This window comes from Austrofundulus limnaeus, unplaced genomic scaffold (genome assembly GCF_001266775.1).
Source record: "Austrofundulus limnaeus strain Quisiro unplaced genomic scaffold, Austrofundulus_limnaeus-1.0 Scaffold61, whole genome shotgun sequence".
NCBI classification, from domain to species: Eukaryota; Metazoa; Chordata; class Actinopteri; order Cyprinodontiformes; family Rivulidae; genus Austrofundulus; species Austrofundulus limnaeus.
Genome location: NW_013952463.1, coordinates 1936394 through 1951560, shown reverse-complemented (window position 1 = coordinate 1951560; position 15167 = coordinate 1936394). Strand labels below are relative to the sequence as shown.

The following is a 15167-nucleotide window of genomic DNA, read 5'->3' as shown; positions in this document are numbered from 1 at the left end:
AGAGGACAGCTGTTACTGAGCACCTCTGTCTGAAGCCTAACTTTATTATTTATTTATTTATTATTTATTTGTTTGTTTGTTTACACTGACCTGAAGCCCTGATGGCTGTGATGCTGGTGCGTGTGTGCGTCACTGTGGCGCTTCTTTTTTCTGTTCTGGGAAGTCAAGCGTTGGACCTGCTGAGAGCCACCGCCACATCAGGAGGTGAGTCCCYCTCTGTCCGGGGATCATTGGCATCACATCAATGAAGCAAACCCCTCTGGTTCTGCTGGGCTCCAGCATGAACGGGACTATTAGGGACCAGTTGTCATGAAGCAGTTTGTGGTCTAGTTTTCTGTGATTCTGGATATTYATATGATCTGAAATATTTTTTGATCCAAACTCCTGTAAACAGTTTCTTCAAGCTGGTAACCTCTATTCATTTCTACTTTAGGCCTTAATATCTGCTATCTTATAACTTTTCCCCCATATTTTACCTTTTTTTTTTCCTTTTTTTTAAGCTTCAGACCCACAAAAATAACAGTGTCAGAGCCCTGGGACCCTAAATCTCACTGATTTAAGTGTTCAGACCTGGCTAATAATCCTATTAATTAAAAGCAAAATACTGATACAATTAAGAATTATGGTGCCATTTCCTTTTTTGTATTTATTACTATTGTTTGTTTTTTTATTTGTAATGATGTCACGTACGATCAGGGGCATTTTGGTGCCCTGGGCGAGTTAAAGGTCGAGCACTCCTCTCCGGGACGTCTGCCCCACCCACCCTGATCCCTAACAACAAATGYCATAAAGTTAAAATACTCTGTTGACATTATTAGTTATATTTTTGTCAGGATGTCATGCACCATCACAGTGCAGATACAGAAGTATGATCCAAACTCATCTCTGGATTTATGGAAGGACCTGTWGTCGTCTCTCACCTCTAAAAGTGCTCCTCAGCCTGATCTCTACCAGCCCTTACTCTGTTGATTTGACATTTTAACACCTATCTGACCAGGATTTCAGGGTCATTAAAATACATACATACAAATAATTACTATTACCTTTGTTTTTTTTTTTGAAGCAGTGGCACCCTAAGCCTAAACCAAGGGTTCACATATTTTTCAATGCCATACCCCCAAACGGCATTAGCTTTTAGCTGAGGACCCCCTTTGCAAATCCACAAACAATGCTACAAAATATGAGAAGAAACATCTTTTACAATATTTAAGTTTCTCACTTTTATTCACCGTTCAATAACTATTACATTTGTTTAGCATAAAAAATGAACATGTATTAAACGCTGTTAAATCCCCACTTCAGGAATACCACCCTGAACACASCAGTGCTTGTCTGATCTCAGCAGGGTCAGGCCTGGTTAGTGCTTGGATGGGAGACCTGCTGCCAGCTGCTATATAAAACCAATGTAGGAGCTGTCCCCACATTGGAAAAACTTTGTCCATATTAGGTCATATGTCACCTTCTGCAGGATGCCAAAAAGAAATTCCCACTGACAAACTGTTGACGATAAGAACAGAAATCAAACGTCTCTTAAGCTCTCTGAAATAACATTTCAATATATTCTGGAATTACATTTTAAATAATTGAAAAACATATTTGAGCCTATAATAATGAGTTAAAACATTTAATGGATTTTTTTTCTAATTCTTTATTCTTATTTTCCCTCCAGCTTTCTGAGGCCCCCCCAAGCAGCCCCTCTTTGAAAAACACTGCCCTGGGCATCACCTAGGTTGCTGATGCCCAGAGCCGGCCCTGTGTATGATTTAATTTTAAAAAAAGCCATTAGCTATTATTTTTAAAATTAAATTTCTGAAAATTATCCGAAGACCCTCAGATGRCAATTCTTGACCCACGGTGGGGTCGAGACCCCTACTTTGTGCACCATTAGTCTGCAGCAGGACAGAATGTCCAAACTAAAAATAAAGTATTTCCATTTGAACTGGATTTTAATTCAGTTATTCTTATTTTTTTTGTGTGATGGAAAAATAAAGTAAACAGTGAAACTTTGATTTTTTTTTTAAATGGAGTTTTGTGAACAATGAGTATTTTGCCTGTTGTAAATAGCTCTTTGAGCGATCTCATTTTCATAATGACCAGTTGATGAGCTAACGGCTAGTCGGAGTGCGGTCAAGATTAAACCGGATTGCTGCCCTTTTAAAACGACTCCAACCCAAAAACATTAAGTTCAATCAAACATCGTTCACACTGTTTTAAATTTCACTAAATATTATTTTTATAGAACTTTGTGGTCATTTGTAAGTGCAAACCGTAGTAGCAGCTAGCTGTAGCACTTCTTGTGCAACCTGGGGACCTCTTGCTGGAATATCACCTGAAATCACAGAGTAATGCTAAAACTGAAAGCAGTGTGAAGTTTATAGAAGGACTCACACATGAGCTACTGTAGCTTCAGGCTTAGCCCTGCTCAGACTGAACTTTAGCTTTTATTTAAGAWGACAGGAAGCCATTTTAGTTTTGGCTGCATTCATGCTAGCTGTTAGCTCGTTAATCTGCTCTGYATTAAACTCTGAGGTTGTTCAAAGACTTACCTATGGCAGGTAAGATATTGATGWTTTTTTTCACAATTGAACCCCAATTAATAAATGATYGAAATAAAAAATGTTGTGCTTGTTGAACAACAAGATGTGGTTTCTGTTTTCAGATCCGCCCCCCACTCCCATGGTGCACTGCTGGTGTTCCAGCTATCCTAATGTGACGCTCTGCTCCTGGCCTCAGCCCTCCCACTCCCCTCCAACTCATTATATCGCCACCTACAGGTGAGCCTGTGACCTCTGCGCCCACACTGACCCCTTTTAGTAAAACAGGCTCCARTTAGCAGTGGTCCTTATAGTGTGTGTGTGTGTTTCTGTTTGACAGTGAGAGGCACAGACACACAAGCACCAAGCTRTGTCATCTCATCCCACCTGGATCTTCATCGTCAGCTCTGACCTCATCACCATCATCATCCTCCCAGCAGGTACAGACTTACTGAGGCCTCCAGCAGATCAGGAGTGGCTTCCAGAATCCACTCAGCTGGTTTTAGTCCAGGAAAGCAGCTGTAGTACTTACTTACTTACTTACTTACTTACTTACTTACTTACTTACTTACTTACTTACTTACTTACTTACAGGAAAATATAAAAGTTTAAAGCATCAGAGTTTTGTGTAGTAATCAACCAAAAGCTTCAGAACCGACAAGAACAATTAAATATGTCTGAACGTGCCAACTGTAATCTTTTCTGGGCCCCAATATTTAATGCTTTCATTTTAAGCTAAGATCTTGTACAATAAGTCGCCCTCAGAGTATGTGTTGTGAAGGACTCTCAGCTACTACCACACCAGATCTTTGCTCACTATAAAGGTTGGATTCAGTTCTAMTCATTTCTGTGTTTTTGTAAGATGGGTTGACTGTGGTGGCCATCTCAAAATGAGTTGACGCCAGGAGTTAATCACTTGTACAGTTACAMCCGCTGAATATTTTGCGAAAGCGTCCCAATAATCCATCCAGTGGTTTGTGAGATATTTTGCTAACAGACAGACGCCTTTCTGAGGCATGCGATAAACATGTACGATGGTTTAATTTTTCTATGTTTCTCCACTCCAGCTCTGGCACTGTCACCTGCCCGACCTGAAGCTTCTCACTGATTACATCATCAACATCACAGCAGTTCATTCTGCCGGGAGCAGCTCTCACCTCACAAGCTTCATGCTGGAGGACATCGGTGAGAAATGAAACTTTTATTTTTTTTTAAATTCCACTCTGAGATGATACGCTTCCTCCTTATCAATAAAATCCCATCCGTCTGCAGTGAAACCAGATCCTCCGGTTGATGTCCGGGTTTCCCCTCATAATGCTAAGAACCTGTTGGTGCAGTGGTCCTCTCCTCCGACGTGGACAAGTCTGGACATCTTCCCCCTCAAGTACCAGATCCGGTACCAGTGGGAAAACCGGGGCATCCCGCAGTCTGTCAATGTAAGAAACATTTCTCACAAACAACAGCGCCGGCTGGAAAGTGTTGCAACGGCTTCAAACCAGACGTGAAATGTGGAAGTTCAAAATGACCTAAACTCTGTCAGAAATTCCCTCTGATGGGTTTTTGTCGTGTTTTGTTGCGTTTGGTTGTTGGGTTGAAATAATTTACAGTAATTCTGCTTTCATTTCCAGGAAACACAACAACCAAAACAGAACTTTTTATTAATTTAACACATCTTTTATTAACTGAACACACATTAGCTGTAATTTTCTCATGTTATAAATTAAAGTCACACATTAGCAGACTTTGAATCCTGTTTGATAGGATGACTAATAAACATTTATATTTAATGTTATTTAATTAAAAGCTTTAAAGCAAATAGGGCTGCAACGATTAATCGATTAATCGACGACTAATTGATTATTAAAATAATCAATGACTAATTTAATAATCGATTAATCTTTTTTTTTTTGTTCTTTACTTTGTTTTTCTCTCCAAACTGTTTTGACACCTTCCACTGCCACATCTGCCTTTCTGTCCTTGACACACATGCACAGTAGTGGTAACTGGGGTAGGCCGTGGACGTCACAAGACATTATACAGACAGGCTCTGGTATCATGGCTACCCAGTTATGGAGCTCAAAAGTGTGGGAACTTTTTAAGAAAATGAAACAGAAACCTGTGTAATATCTGCAGAGCAGAACTTGCGTTCCACAGCAATTATTTTTAGTTAGCATATAGCTAACATCTAACCATGGTTATAGCAGCTGCATTCTGATGTGATAAGCTCTATGTTTTATATTCAATTAACATATGATCCGATTAGTCGACTAATCGAAAAAAATAATCTGTGATTAATCGATTATAAAAATAATTGTTTGTGGCAGCCCTAAAAGCAAACAAATAACAGGTAATTAATTTAATTATTTTCTAAAGGAATGCATCTCGCTTGTGGCCTTTCATGCCAGAGTTTCAGYCTTAGATCGACAGAGTTGAAGTCATTAACAAATAATTAATAATATCAGATAATTAACATGCATTGTGGGAGATGTAGTTTATGGTCAATGTTTATGGTTTTTGAAGGGCCTCATTTGGCCTGCGGGCCTTGAGTTGGACATGTAAACTAGGAGATCAACTAACTGAATCAGGGGGGTTTAATCCTTTGAAGGCTAACTATCCTGCATGTCTTACTTGTTACCCCGCTCAATTACCATTCATTCATTCAAATCAGGTGTGTTGGAGCAGAGAAACCTTTAAAGCATGCAGGATAGTTGGACACCCTTAAATAAACATACAGTATCACCAAATATGGTAAATATTAGTGAAAGGAGCACCACCAYTGAGGTGGGGGTAATGGTCACTTCTAAAGGATTGGTGTCCCCCCTTGATCAGACAGTCTTATTTTTTAATTTCATATCCTATCATGTCATATTTTTAATGTCAACTACAAATAAAAACACTAAAGTAGACCTATGTGTATCAGAAGGTGATTTCCTAACTCCTCCCATGTTCCTGTTTCAAATAACCTTTAAATGACAACATGTCTGAAATTCTGTTCAGCCACATGCAGCTGCAATGCAGAACCTCTCAACAGAAAGCAAAATMAAGCTCAGATTAATCTTCAGTTTTCATTTTCCACTCTGGGTTTTCATCAGAGTCAGTGGCCACWGAGGTGACTGAAGCCAACGTAAAGCAGGTGTAAGGAAGCTGTTTGACAGTCAACGCAGCAGTCACACTTTCATTATCTTACACCTTCGAACACAAACGAGCCGTTTTCCCTGAAAGTTGGAGAGAAAAACCCAAAAAGTAAAAACAAATGAGGTCATCTGAGGACGTGACAAACTGTATTACACTGAGGGCAGCGACCATGTTCTCTAACTGCAAAATAAAATCAGCTAAAATATTCAACATGTTTCATAAAGGTGATTTAATACCGAGGTGCTCCACTGCAGTCAGCACAGAGCGTAATCACTGGATGCACACCTACAGCTGAGTCACCTTTAAAGTCAGCTCAGTTCAAAATGGCTGTGGCATCTGGTCGACCTAAGCCGACACAAAAATGCTCATACCTTAAGTCATTTTTACAGAAACTGAGCTGAAATTTGGTGTGGTTGTAGGCGAGGATCCTCCCCAACACACACTCTGAGTTCTAACAGCTCGCACAAGATCTGGGTTCAAAACGTTGGCACACAAGGCTGCAGGTGTGACAGGCCTTCAAATTAAATTAGATTTTGAAATTGTCTATTTTGCAGTTTGATTTTRTTTWAAAGGTCTTTTTGTTARATAAACCAGACCAAAAATATATTTCAGCATATTCACATGRACTACCCATAGAGTTCAGTAACACTAGAGTGAGCCCAGCCTGTCTTGTCCACTGTRCTGTGGAGGAGCAAAGATGGCGACCAAACAGGGCAACAGATTTAAACTGGATTCAACATCAGTAACTTGCACTTTTAAACTAGTTGAAGAATTGACTTCAACTCGTAATAACATTTATTATTATTTACCTGTTCTGTAGTCGATACTTGTGATGGTTTGATGATTTGATTTTATTGCTGTTATTTTAAATACTTAATTGGGGTGCCAGCCAGGTTTCCCTCCTGGCATGTAGGATGTTTACTGTTTTTAATATTATGGTTTAGAGGRAGGGTTGGGCATAATCGTATCGTGTGTGATTAATCGTCAGAAAAACATCGATTAATTTTTGGCACTTGACAATTAATACGATTAATGCCAACAGTCAGAGTCCGCTCGCTGCTCCTATCAGCTTCAAATATGACGAACATTTAAAAAAGTTCTGTAACTTATTTATCTATCAACACCATTTAGAATTTGATGTATAGCCTGAAGTCTGTAATTTTGACACAATTTGGAACATATTTTATGAAGAGCAAATCTTTCCCACTAAATTGGTCATGTAACTATGAAATAAGGGTGTCCAGGGACTCCAGGGGATTAATCGTCAAATTAATCGTTATCGGCTAAATACCACAATTAATCGTGATTTATTTTTTTGCCGATATTGCCCAACCCTATTTAGAGGTAGTTTTTAGGTTTAAACCATACACACAAGGACATGTAATTTTAGAAATAAAAACACGCACCCTTTTCAACTAAAATTAAATACTAAGTGACAAAAAATATTACACAAAAATAAGTGAGCACAGACAATGATTTAAGTTTTCTTCTCAAATATATTGTTTACAAAGGACAAAAACAGAGCAATTTAAATACAAAATACAAAACCAATTACATCAAAATATACCCCACCCATACACAAAAGTTGTCACTCATCCAAAAAATAAGCACCTCATCAAAAATACACTCCTCACCAAAAAAAAACTCCATCCAGGAGCTAAAGCACACACAAAATAAATACATTTACTATTTTTGCATAAATCATTTCATCTGATTAAACAACATGAAACACTTACTTTTTTGTAGTGTGTTTTTAGAACGCTGGTGTGTTTGAGGGTGTTAAGGTTTAATGTGTTTGTTGACGAAAGGTTTACTGCGTGAGGAACGACGCGACAAGATGAGGCTTTCAGGCGTCGGCTCCAGCAGATTTTAATCTATAAACTCCACAGTTAATAATAATAAAAGTCCTCAGAGGGATTAAACACCTCTTGATGGAACTTTGATAATAACGCAGGTTTGGAGAGCTGCTGCTCAACTTGGTTTTGACCAGAGTGAAACGAAKACAACAACAAACTGAGGGTGAGGGCGGCTTTTAAAGGGGAAGTCGCTGTGTCTAACACAGATGACAGAAATCAGCAATTAAGATCGGAGGTGAGGAAAACCAGGTGAAAATAATCAAACTWAATCATGTGCAACTTCAGGTTGTTACACACTTAGAAAATGTTCACTGCATACTCTGTGATACTTCAGGATGAAGCTTGTCTCTGCTGATATGAACAGGTCAGGTTTGTCCAATAGAAACTGAAAAATATTAAAACATATAATATTATTTTACACTGTGTAATTATTACATAAATTAGAGGCATAACCAGCTTGTAATATTTAAMCATTTGTGCTAAATTGTGYCATTATTCAGCAGAGTACTACTCTCTGTATAAAAATATGCTACACAAGCTGATATCTGCTAACCAGTTCAATATTTAACAGTGATTACATTTTAATTTTTAACACTTYCATTATCAGATCACATCCACATTGAAGTAAATGAGATAAAATCTGCTTATTGTTTAACCTGGAACAAAAACAGCTTTCTGACATTTTTAAATGTGTGAAAAGAGGACTGTTGTAGCGGAGGGTTGGTGGAGGGTTCAAGCCCAGGTTATGTCAGGAAGACCACCTGGTGTTGAACAATTAGTTGTTGTGGCGACCCCTGCAGACGGGAGGAGCTAAAACAAAGCAGACTCCTTTAACCACTCCATCGGGCTTTGAGTGTTTTTTTATTAACACAATTTATTTTATGCTTTCAGCTGGGTCCGTTTGAGAACACCAAGGCGGATCTGAAGGGTCTGATGCCAGGGAGGGTCTACCAGTTCCAGGTGTGTGCTAAAGATATGCTGGGTTTGGGACGATGCAGCGACTGGAGCTCACCTGTAACAATCACTGTACCAAAAACAAAACCCTAAAGACTTTTGTTCATTTTCTTTTTTAATGTAAACAAGTAAAGCTAGCCTGGAGGAAAATATGTAAATATATATAATATATAAATGTATTTGCAATACATACAAACCAAGTTTGAGTTGTCTGTAATTTTTTTCTTTATAAATACATCTGTGGATGTTATTTGTGCAAAACCTGTCACGTCACTTAAAACTGTTGTTGTTAAGGTGCTAATTTATTAAAGTGTACTTTAGTATTATCATGTAAAAAAACTGAATAAAATGTTAACTGTCAGTCAGTCACATGAACCATAAGTGGAGCAATAAACTCTGAATGTCTGATGCCCAAAGTGAAAGACGAGGATTTGTGAAGGTGACTGTAAGTCCGCTCGGGGCTGTACGCTCCCGGACCAGGAACTGCCGTGGAATAATTTGGTTTTTTGTTTCGACTTTGCATGGTGAAGGACGGTTGGCGCTTTTTGTAGACGTCCGGGTCTGTGCTCCTGTACTGGCCCGGTCCAGGTGTCCTGGCGAGATCTTCYCAGGGAGCGCCAACGAGCCTTCGGGCTGAGAAGCTGTAACTGGCACTGGACGGTTTGTGTGGAACCTGAGGGCCCAGCAGATCAGGAAGAGTGTATCTGGTGGATCAAAGAAAGAAATATCACTCCTTCTGATTTATTTAGGCTGCTGTCGTTCTGAGTTAATCTAAACTCATTAACTAAACCAGAGCATTTTACTAGGTTACAAACAGAAAACTACAGTATGTTTTAAGAAGCAGCAGACTTTAAAGGATGCTTGTTGATTGTGTTACCAGAGATTTGATCCCCATCTGTGGTTACATTCAGGTATGGAGAGAAGGTTCAAAGARCAGCACTCTGGTTAAATGTTAATTAATGTGGTCTCAAGTCACTGCAGTGTTCTCAGCGCCTGGATAACCTTAACTAATTAGACATTTTTCCTCACTACAGTGTAATCATGTTTTAAGTCATGGCTAAAGAGGATTGTCTACCCTCCCTGTTCTCACCTGTTGGGGGCAGGTACAGGGTCCGCAGAACGGTATCTTGTTCGGGTTCCGATCGAGTAGACTGGAGGTCTGCGTTGAGCGTTGACCGGTGGGACCCTCTCTGGGCTGTAAGCCCCCGGTCCCGGCGTCTGAAAGGGCTCATCTAGAAACAGAAATATGTTTTGAAAGATGACCAAAAAGAAAGACACACTGTTAGAACAAAACAAGCTACTCTAAAGGGTCTGGTTTGCTCCATCCAGAGCTGAATAGCGTGCTATTCRGCCATGTCAAAGTGTCTTGGACAAGACACTGAATCCCCACTGCCTCTGATGTGTGTCCCATCAGTGTATGGATGTGATTTAAAGCATTTATTAGTCTCCATAGATTGATTTACCCATATTAGCTTTGTAGAGATCTAATAGAGTGCTGTGTGGATGGGTAAATGAGGACATAGATTGTACTGTAAAGCACTTTGAGTATCCTGGTTGGATAGAAAGTACAGTTCATTTACCATTTACCATTCTACTTGTCAGTGCCTCCTGTCTCTTTTTTTCTGTGGTTTTCATGGATGGGATCTTGAGTTCATGGAGAGAASTGTGTTTGGCAGCTGAGGAACATCAGCGTCTCATCTTTGCGTTTTGCAGATGATGAGGTTCTGTTGGCATCTTCAAACCATGACCTTTTGAAGTTCACCACCGAYTCTGAACAGGCTGAGACGAGAGTCATCTCATTCAAGTCAGAAGTCATAGTTCTTGACCTAAAACAAGGTGGAATGCTCCCATTCTGCCACCTTGACATCTTGTCAATGAGTGATGGTAGGAATAGATTGGGAAATGACGGGCATATCAGGACGTTGTCTGCTTTAAGAGGTGGGATGGTTTAGTTTGTTGTAATAAAGAAGGAGATGGCTTAAAATGGTAAACTCTTTATGTCTTGGTCCATCTAAAGTTGCAACCGTTGCTTGACTGAAAGAGGGAGGTCCTGATTTTCAAGCAGGGGCGGTCGATTTCCGACACTTTCTCTTAGCTGGCAACGCCTCAGGGCACCGTGCAGATCTTTGAGTTCGCCAAAGTTTAAGATGTTTCTTTTTGTAGTTTTTTTCCCTCTGTACATTTTGTAATATTTTGTAAACTTTTGTAAAWAGCAAGGGTGAAATCAGAGGAAAACATGAGAATAAATTGTGCCAGCTTGTATWGAGGAGGTGTATAGAAGTGTTATAGCTTCAGTAGCTGTTGTTGTGTGTTGTCACAATCTCTGCTCCTTGTCAATCTGTAGCTTTTATCCTTAAGTAAATTTTGTACATTTTTGATACCTAAAGGCCTGCAGTGGAAATCTGGAAGAAGACCTTAAGAAAGACCCAGAACCTGTTAAAGGATCTTTATACTCCCTCTGGTCTGGGATAAGAAGGTGTTCTCAGGCCAGAGAGGGTAGATTCCTGGGGTTACCTTTATTTATGATTCGTCTTCCTCTGCCAGAAATCGAATAGGACGGTGACTTGTTTCGCCCAAAGCGTGTAACCTGGTCACCGATGTAGTACCTTGGACCTGGGCTGGAGTCTACAGAAACCACTATAGAAAATAAAATTTTATCAGGCTAGTCAAAAAGAAAAAAATAAATAGGTCCTCTGGATGGGTTCTTCTTTAGTGAAACGTTTCGTCTCTCCTCCAAGAGACTTCTTCAGTCTGATGAGTTTCAGGTGAAACTCAGCCTTATAAGCCCTGCCTCCACCTGGACAAACAGGTTAGTCAAATGTAAAATAGGGCCATCGACTAACAATAGGCTTGATTGGCGCTATTGTTCATGGAGAGTCATGTGCCCCATCACCTGACTCGTATCGTGTTAAGGCTGGGTTATAGTCGCGCTTTGGGTTGTTGTGCAAGCTCCGCAGAGTGCACGCGCTCCTGAGCGGCACGCTGTGTGAAAACATGGTTGATGTTCATGTTATCGATGTTCTTCCGTCACCGACAGACGGCAGTACGGTGCCAAACCAGCAGAAAAGTAGTCAGGAAGAGTGTAGAAGAAGAAACGCTTGACGTCACACATAAAGTAACAATATTTACCTCTTTTTTTATATTATCTGTTTCTCTGTGCTTCACTAACTGAGAGAGCCACACTGGTTTGTTTCCTCCAGGATCACAAAACGGTCGCAAATGTTTTTCCATGTCGTSCGGCATATTAACTCATCTTTCTTTAAAGCTGTTGCTATTTCCTTCCACGAGTTTTGTGCCATCTGGTTGTCTTTATGATCTCTCATGGAGGGATCATACAGATGTCGGTACATTTGGACCTGCTCAGCGAGAGCACCGTTGCGACGAGTGGCGCGCAGCCTTTGCAAAGCTTCAAAATTTCTGAGGTGCACGACCATGCGTCAGGACACAATGCGCAGGGGCGGGGATGTGCGATTGCGTAACTTTTGACGCAAACCCCCTCGCGCCCTGTGCGTCGTGTCAACTAGAACCTAAGCTTTATGTGAATGTAGTGAATGCAAGCGGGGTTCAACATCCCCTTGTTTTTGTCCCTCTCTCCCTCTTTGTGTTGGTATCATTTGGGCCCTGATTCACACCTTTTGCTCACAGGGGGCTGAGTCATACTTACAATTACAGCATTGTAGGAGGAGGACAACTGGACACGAAGGCCTCCACCTCTGTTTAATAGTGGACAGTTTTTCTTCACAAAGATGGCGTCCTTTACTCCTCTCTCAAACRAACGTTCCTCTCTATCAAGGATGAGAACATCTTCATCTCTGAAAGAGTGACCGCTGGCCTGTAAATGAGTGAAAACTGCAGAGTTCTGACCCGACGAAGTAGTTCGTCTGTGCTGGCTCATTCTTTTGAACAGTGGCTGTTTTGTTTCCCCGATGTATAACTGATCGCAGTCCTCCTGACACTCAACAGCATATACTATATTACTCTGTTTTTGCCGGGGAACTGGATCTTTGGGGTGAACTAATTTTTGTCGTAACATGTTTTGGGGTTTGAAAGCAACTGGGACCTCATGTTTAGAAAATAAATGTCTCAGTTTCTCTGAAACTCCCGCCACATACGGAATGACAACAGGTTTGGGTCTGGGTTTAGGATCTTCATTTTCAGCTGGTTGTTGGCTGGAATCCTGTTTGGGTTTCTTATCTGCTTTCAGAAAAGCCCAGTTAGGATAACCGCACTGCTCCAGAGCCTGTCTTGTGTATGACTTCTCTTTCTCTCTGGCTCCTTTTTATTTTAGGGACACTGTCTGCTCTGTGGTACAGAGTTCTGATCACTCCTAACTTGTGTTCCAGTGGGTGATGGGAATCATAACCCAAATACTGGTCTGTATGGGTGGGTTTGCGATGCACGTCAGTTTCCAACCGTCCTCCATCTGAAACTGAGACATCACAGTCCAGGAATGCCAACCTGCCATCTTTTACATCCTCTCATGTGAACTTTTTATATATTTATCCACAGAGTTGATGTGATCAGTGAAATGTTGGACTTCCTGGGATTTAATTTTAACCCAGGTGACGTCAACAATGATACCAACACAAAGAGGGAGGGAGGGACAAAAACAAGGGGATGTTAAACCCCCGCTTGCATTCACTACATTCACATAACACGACATGGGTCAGGTGATGGGGCACATGATCCTCTGTGAACACTAGAGCCAGTCAAGCCTATTGTTAGTCGATGGCCCTCTTTTGCATGTGATTAACCTGTTTGTCCACCATGTGGAGGCAGGGCTTATAAGGCTGAGTTTCACCTGAAACTCAACAGACTGAAGAAGTCTCTTGGAGGAGAGATGAAACGTTTCACTAAAGAAGAACCCATCCAGAGGGACTATTTATTTTTTTCTTTTTGATTTTTTTTCTACCTGGATTACTGAGATACATCAGGAAATTATCAGGCTAGTGTCCATGTTACATACATATGACACATAATGTCAATCTGAGTAGGTATTTTAGCCAAATTCTCTTATAATAGGACTAAATGGAAACTCACTGGCACTGCTCATGCGGCTGTGGAAGGTGTAAGCAGGGCTGCTGGGTTTGGTGAAGTCATGGTTGATGTACCCGACTGTGGGGGGTAGACCGTAGCGTCCAGGACCAGGACCTGACAGGGAGAAGGAAAGAGGAGGAGGAGGACAGGGATGATGATGATGCAACAGATTTAGCTCAGCACACCAACGACTCCATGGCTCGGCCCGCATTGTCCCTGATCATTTCCATATGGAGCTCTTTAACTTATTTTCTATGGTTATGCAGTTTAAGCTCTTCCTCTGTTGTTTGGGAARGGATTCTAAACAAAGCAGAAATCTCAAACAAGTGTGGAGCTTTGTGATGCTGTGAGAGATTTCATGGCAAAACCAGAACCTTTAACACATTCCATGTGGACGCGCGCGCACACACACACACACACACACACACACACACACACACACACACACACACACACACACACACACACATGCACACACACACACACACACACACACTGTACCGAACTCTTTCACTGACCTCGTTCTTTTGCGGAGATTATTGGTCGTTTCCTCGCCACCTCCTCCATGCTCTCTCAGCCTCGTCTCTCGCTCTTTTTGTGCACTCTTCGTTAAAGGCACATCCTTGTCTTATGTGACTCTCTCTAGGTGAGCTGTATAGCCTCCTTGTACTGAATTATTCATGACCAAGCAGTGAAGAAATCCTATCTTCACTACAGGCCCTGAAACACCCACAACTGGCTCTTGAAGGTTTCTCTCATGACAAATGGTCTGTGCAACCCCCCACTCCCCAAAAAGGAAGGAAAAAAGTCAAAACCAAAGACTAGAATCAGTGTTTTATTTCAATCCAGGTTTAAAAAAATCTCAGGACTTCATCTCCATAGTTGAAGTTGCAGTGAAGAAGTTTAAAGCATTCTTCTGAATCCAGCTCTAAAAGTGTGACAGGAAGAAATACACTATAGTATATGCTGTAGTAGTTTCTAACACTGTATTTTTTTAAGTATTTAATTGCACAAGTTGACAATTGCTGTAATAATCATGGATCGGTGAGCAATAAACTTGGATCAGTACCACTTAGATAGCAGTGTAATTAATATTTAAAGGGTACTGCTTCTTTAATTTTGTCTCTTCTCCTTCACAATAAATCTGTTTTTGTAATCTGCAATAACTTATTTCTTTTAAAATCACTTTCTCCCATCCTGTTTTAATTCGATTAATTCTTCTTAGCATAAAAATGCCCATTCAAAGTGTATTGTTGGAATTTGTGGAGCTGTTTTTACAGATTCTGGAAACTGAAATTTTGGATAATTTCTCCTTGACTTGGACAAAAGTTAAACAGGACAAGATGAAAGCATGGGGTCATCCCCATGTTTCTCAGTACCCATCATCCCTGGTTCAACGACTGAGAGAACATAGGTATCTGGAAACATATAGGTTCTGAGTGACATCATTAACTGGAAACATATTGGTGAACACATACTGGGGAACATACTGTAGGTACTGGGGAATATACAGTATACAGCGGGTAAAATAAGTATTGAACACGTCACTATTTTTCTCAGTAAATATATTACTAGAGGTGCTAATGACATGAAATTTTCACCAGATGTTGGTAACAACCCAAGTGATCCATACATACAAAGAAATCAAACC

The 15167-nt window shown here is 40.6% G+C and overlaps 2 protein-coding genes across 2 annotated transcripts; one reads left to right on the top strand and one right to left on the bottom strand.

Annotated features, from left to right (window-relative positions):
* Positions 1-10: 10 nt before the first annotated feature.
* On the top strand, positions 11-8887 carry ebi3 (Epstein-Barr virus induced 3). Its single transcript, XM_014009789.1, has 6 exons — positions 11-204; positions 2660-2774; positions 2875-2974; positions 3602-3719; positions 3807-3970; positions 8417-8887. The coding sequence occupies exons 1-6, from the start codon at positions 102-104 to the stop codon at positions 8570-8572; spliced, it is 756 nt and encodes a 251-aa protein (XP_013865243.1). The 5' UTR covers positions 11-101; the 3' UTR covers positions 8573-8887.
* On the bottom strand, positions 8815-15051 carry odf3l2a (outer dense fiber of sperm tails 3-like 2a). Its single transcript, XM_014009787.1, has 5 exons — positions 14035-15051; positions 13520-13630; positions 10994-11116; positions 9570-9711; positions 8815-9183 (listed from the first exon to the last, which is right to left on the bottom strand). Exons 1-5 carry the CDS (start codon positions 14081-14083, stop codon positions 8838-8840), a joined length of 771 nt encoding a protein of 256 aa, XP_013865241.1. The 5' UTR covers positions 14084-15051; the 3' UTR covers positions 8815-8837.
* Between the last annotated feature and the right edge of the window lie 116 nt (positions 15052-15167).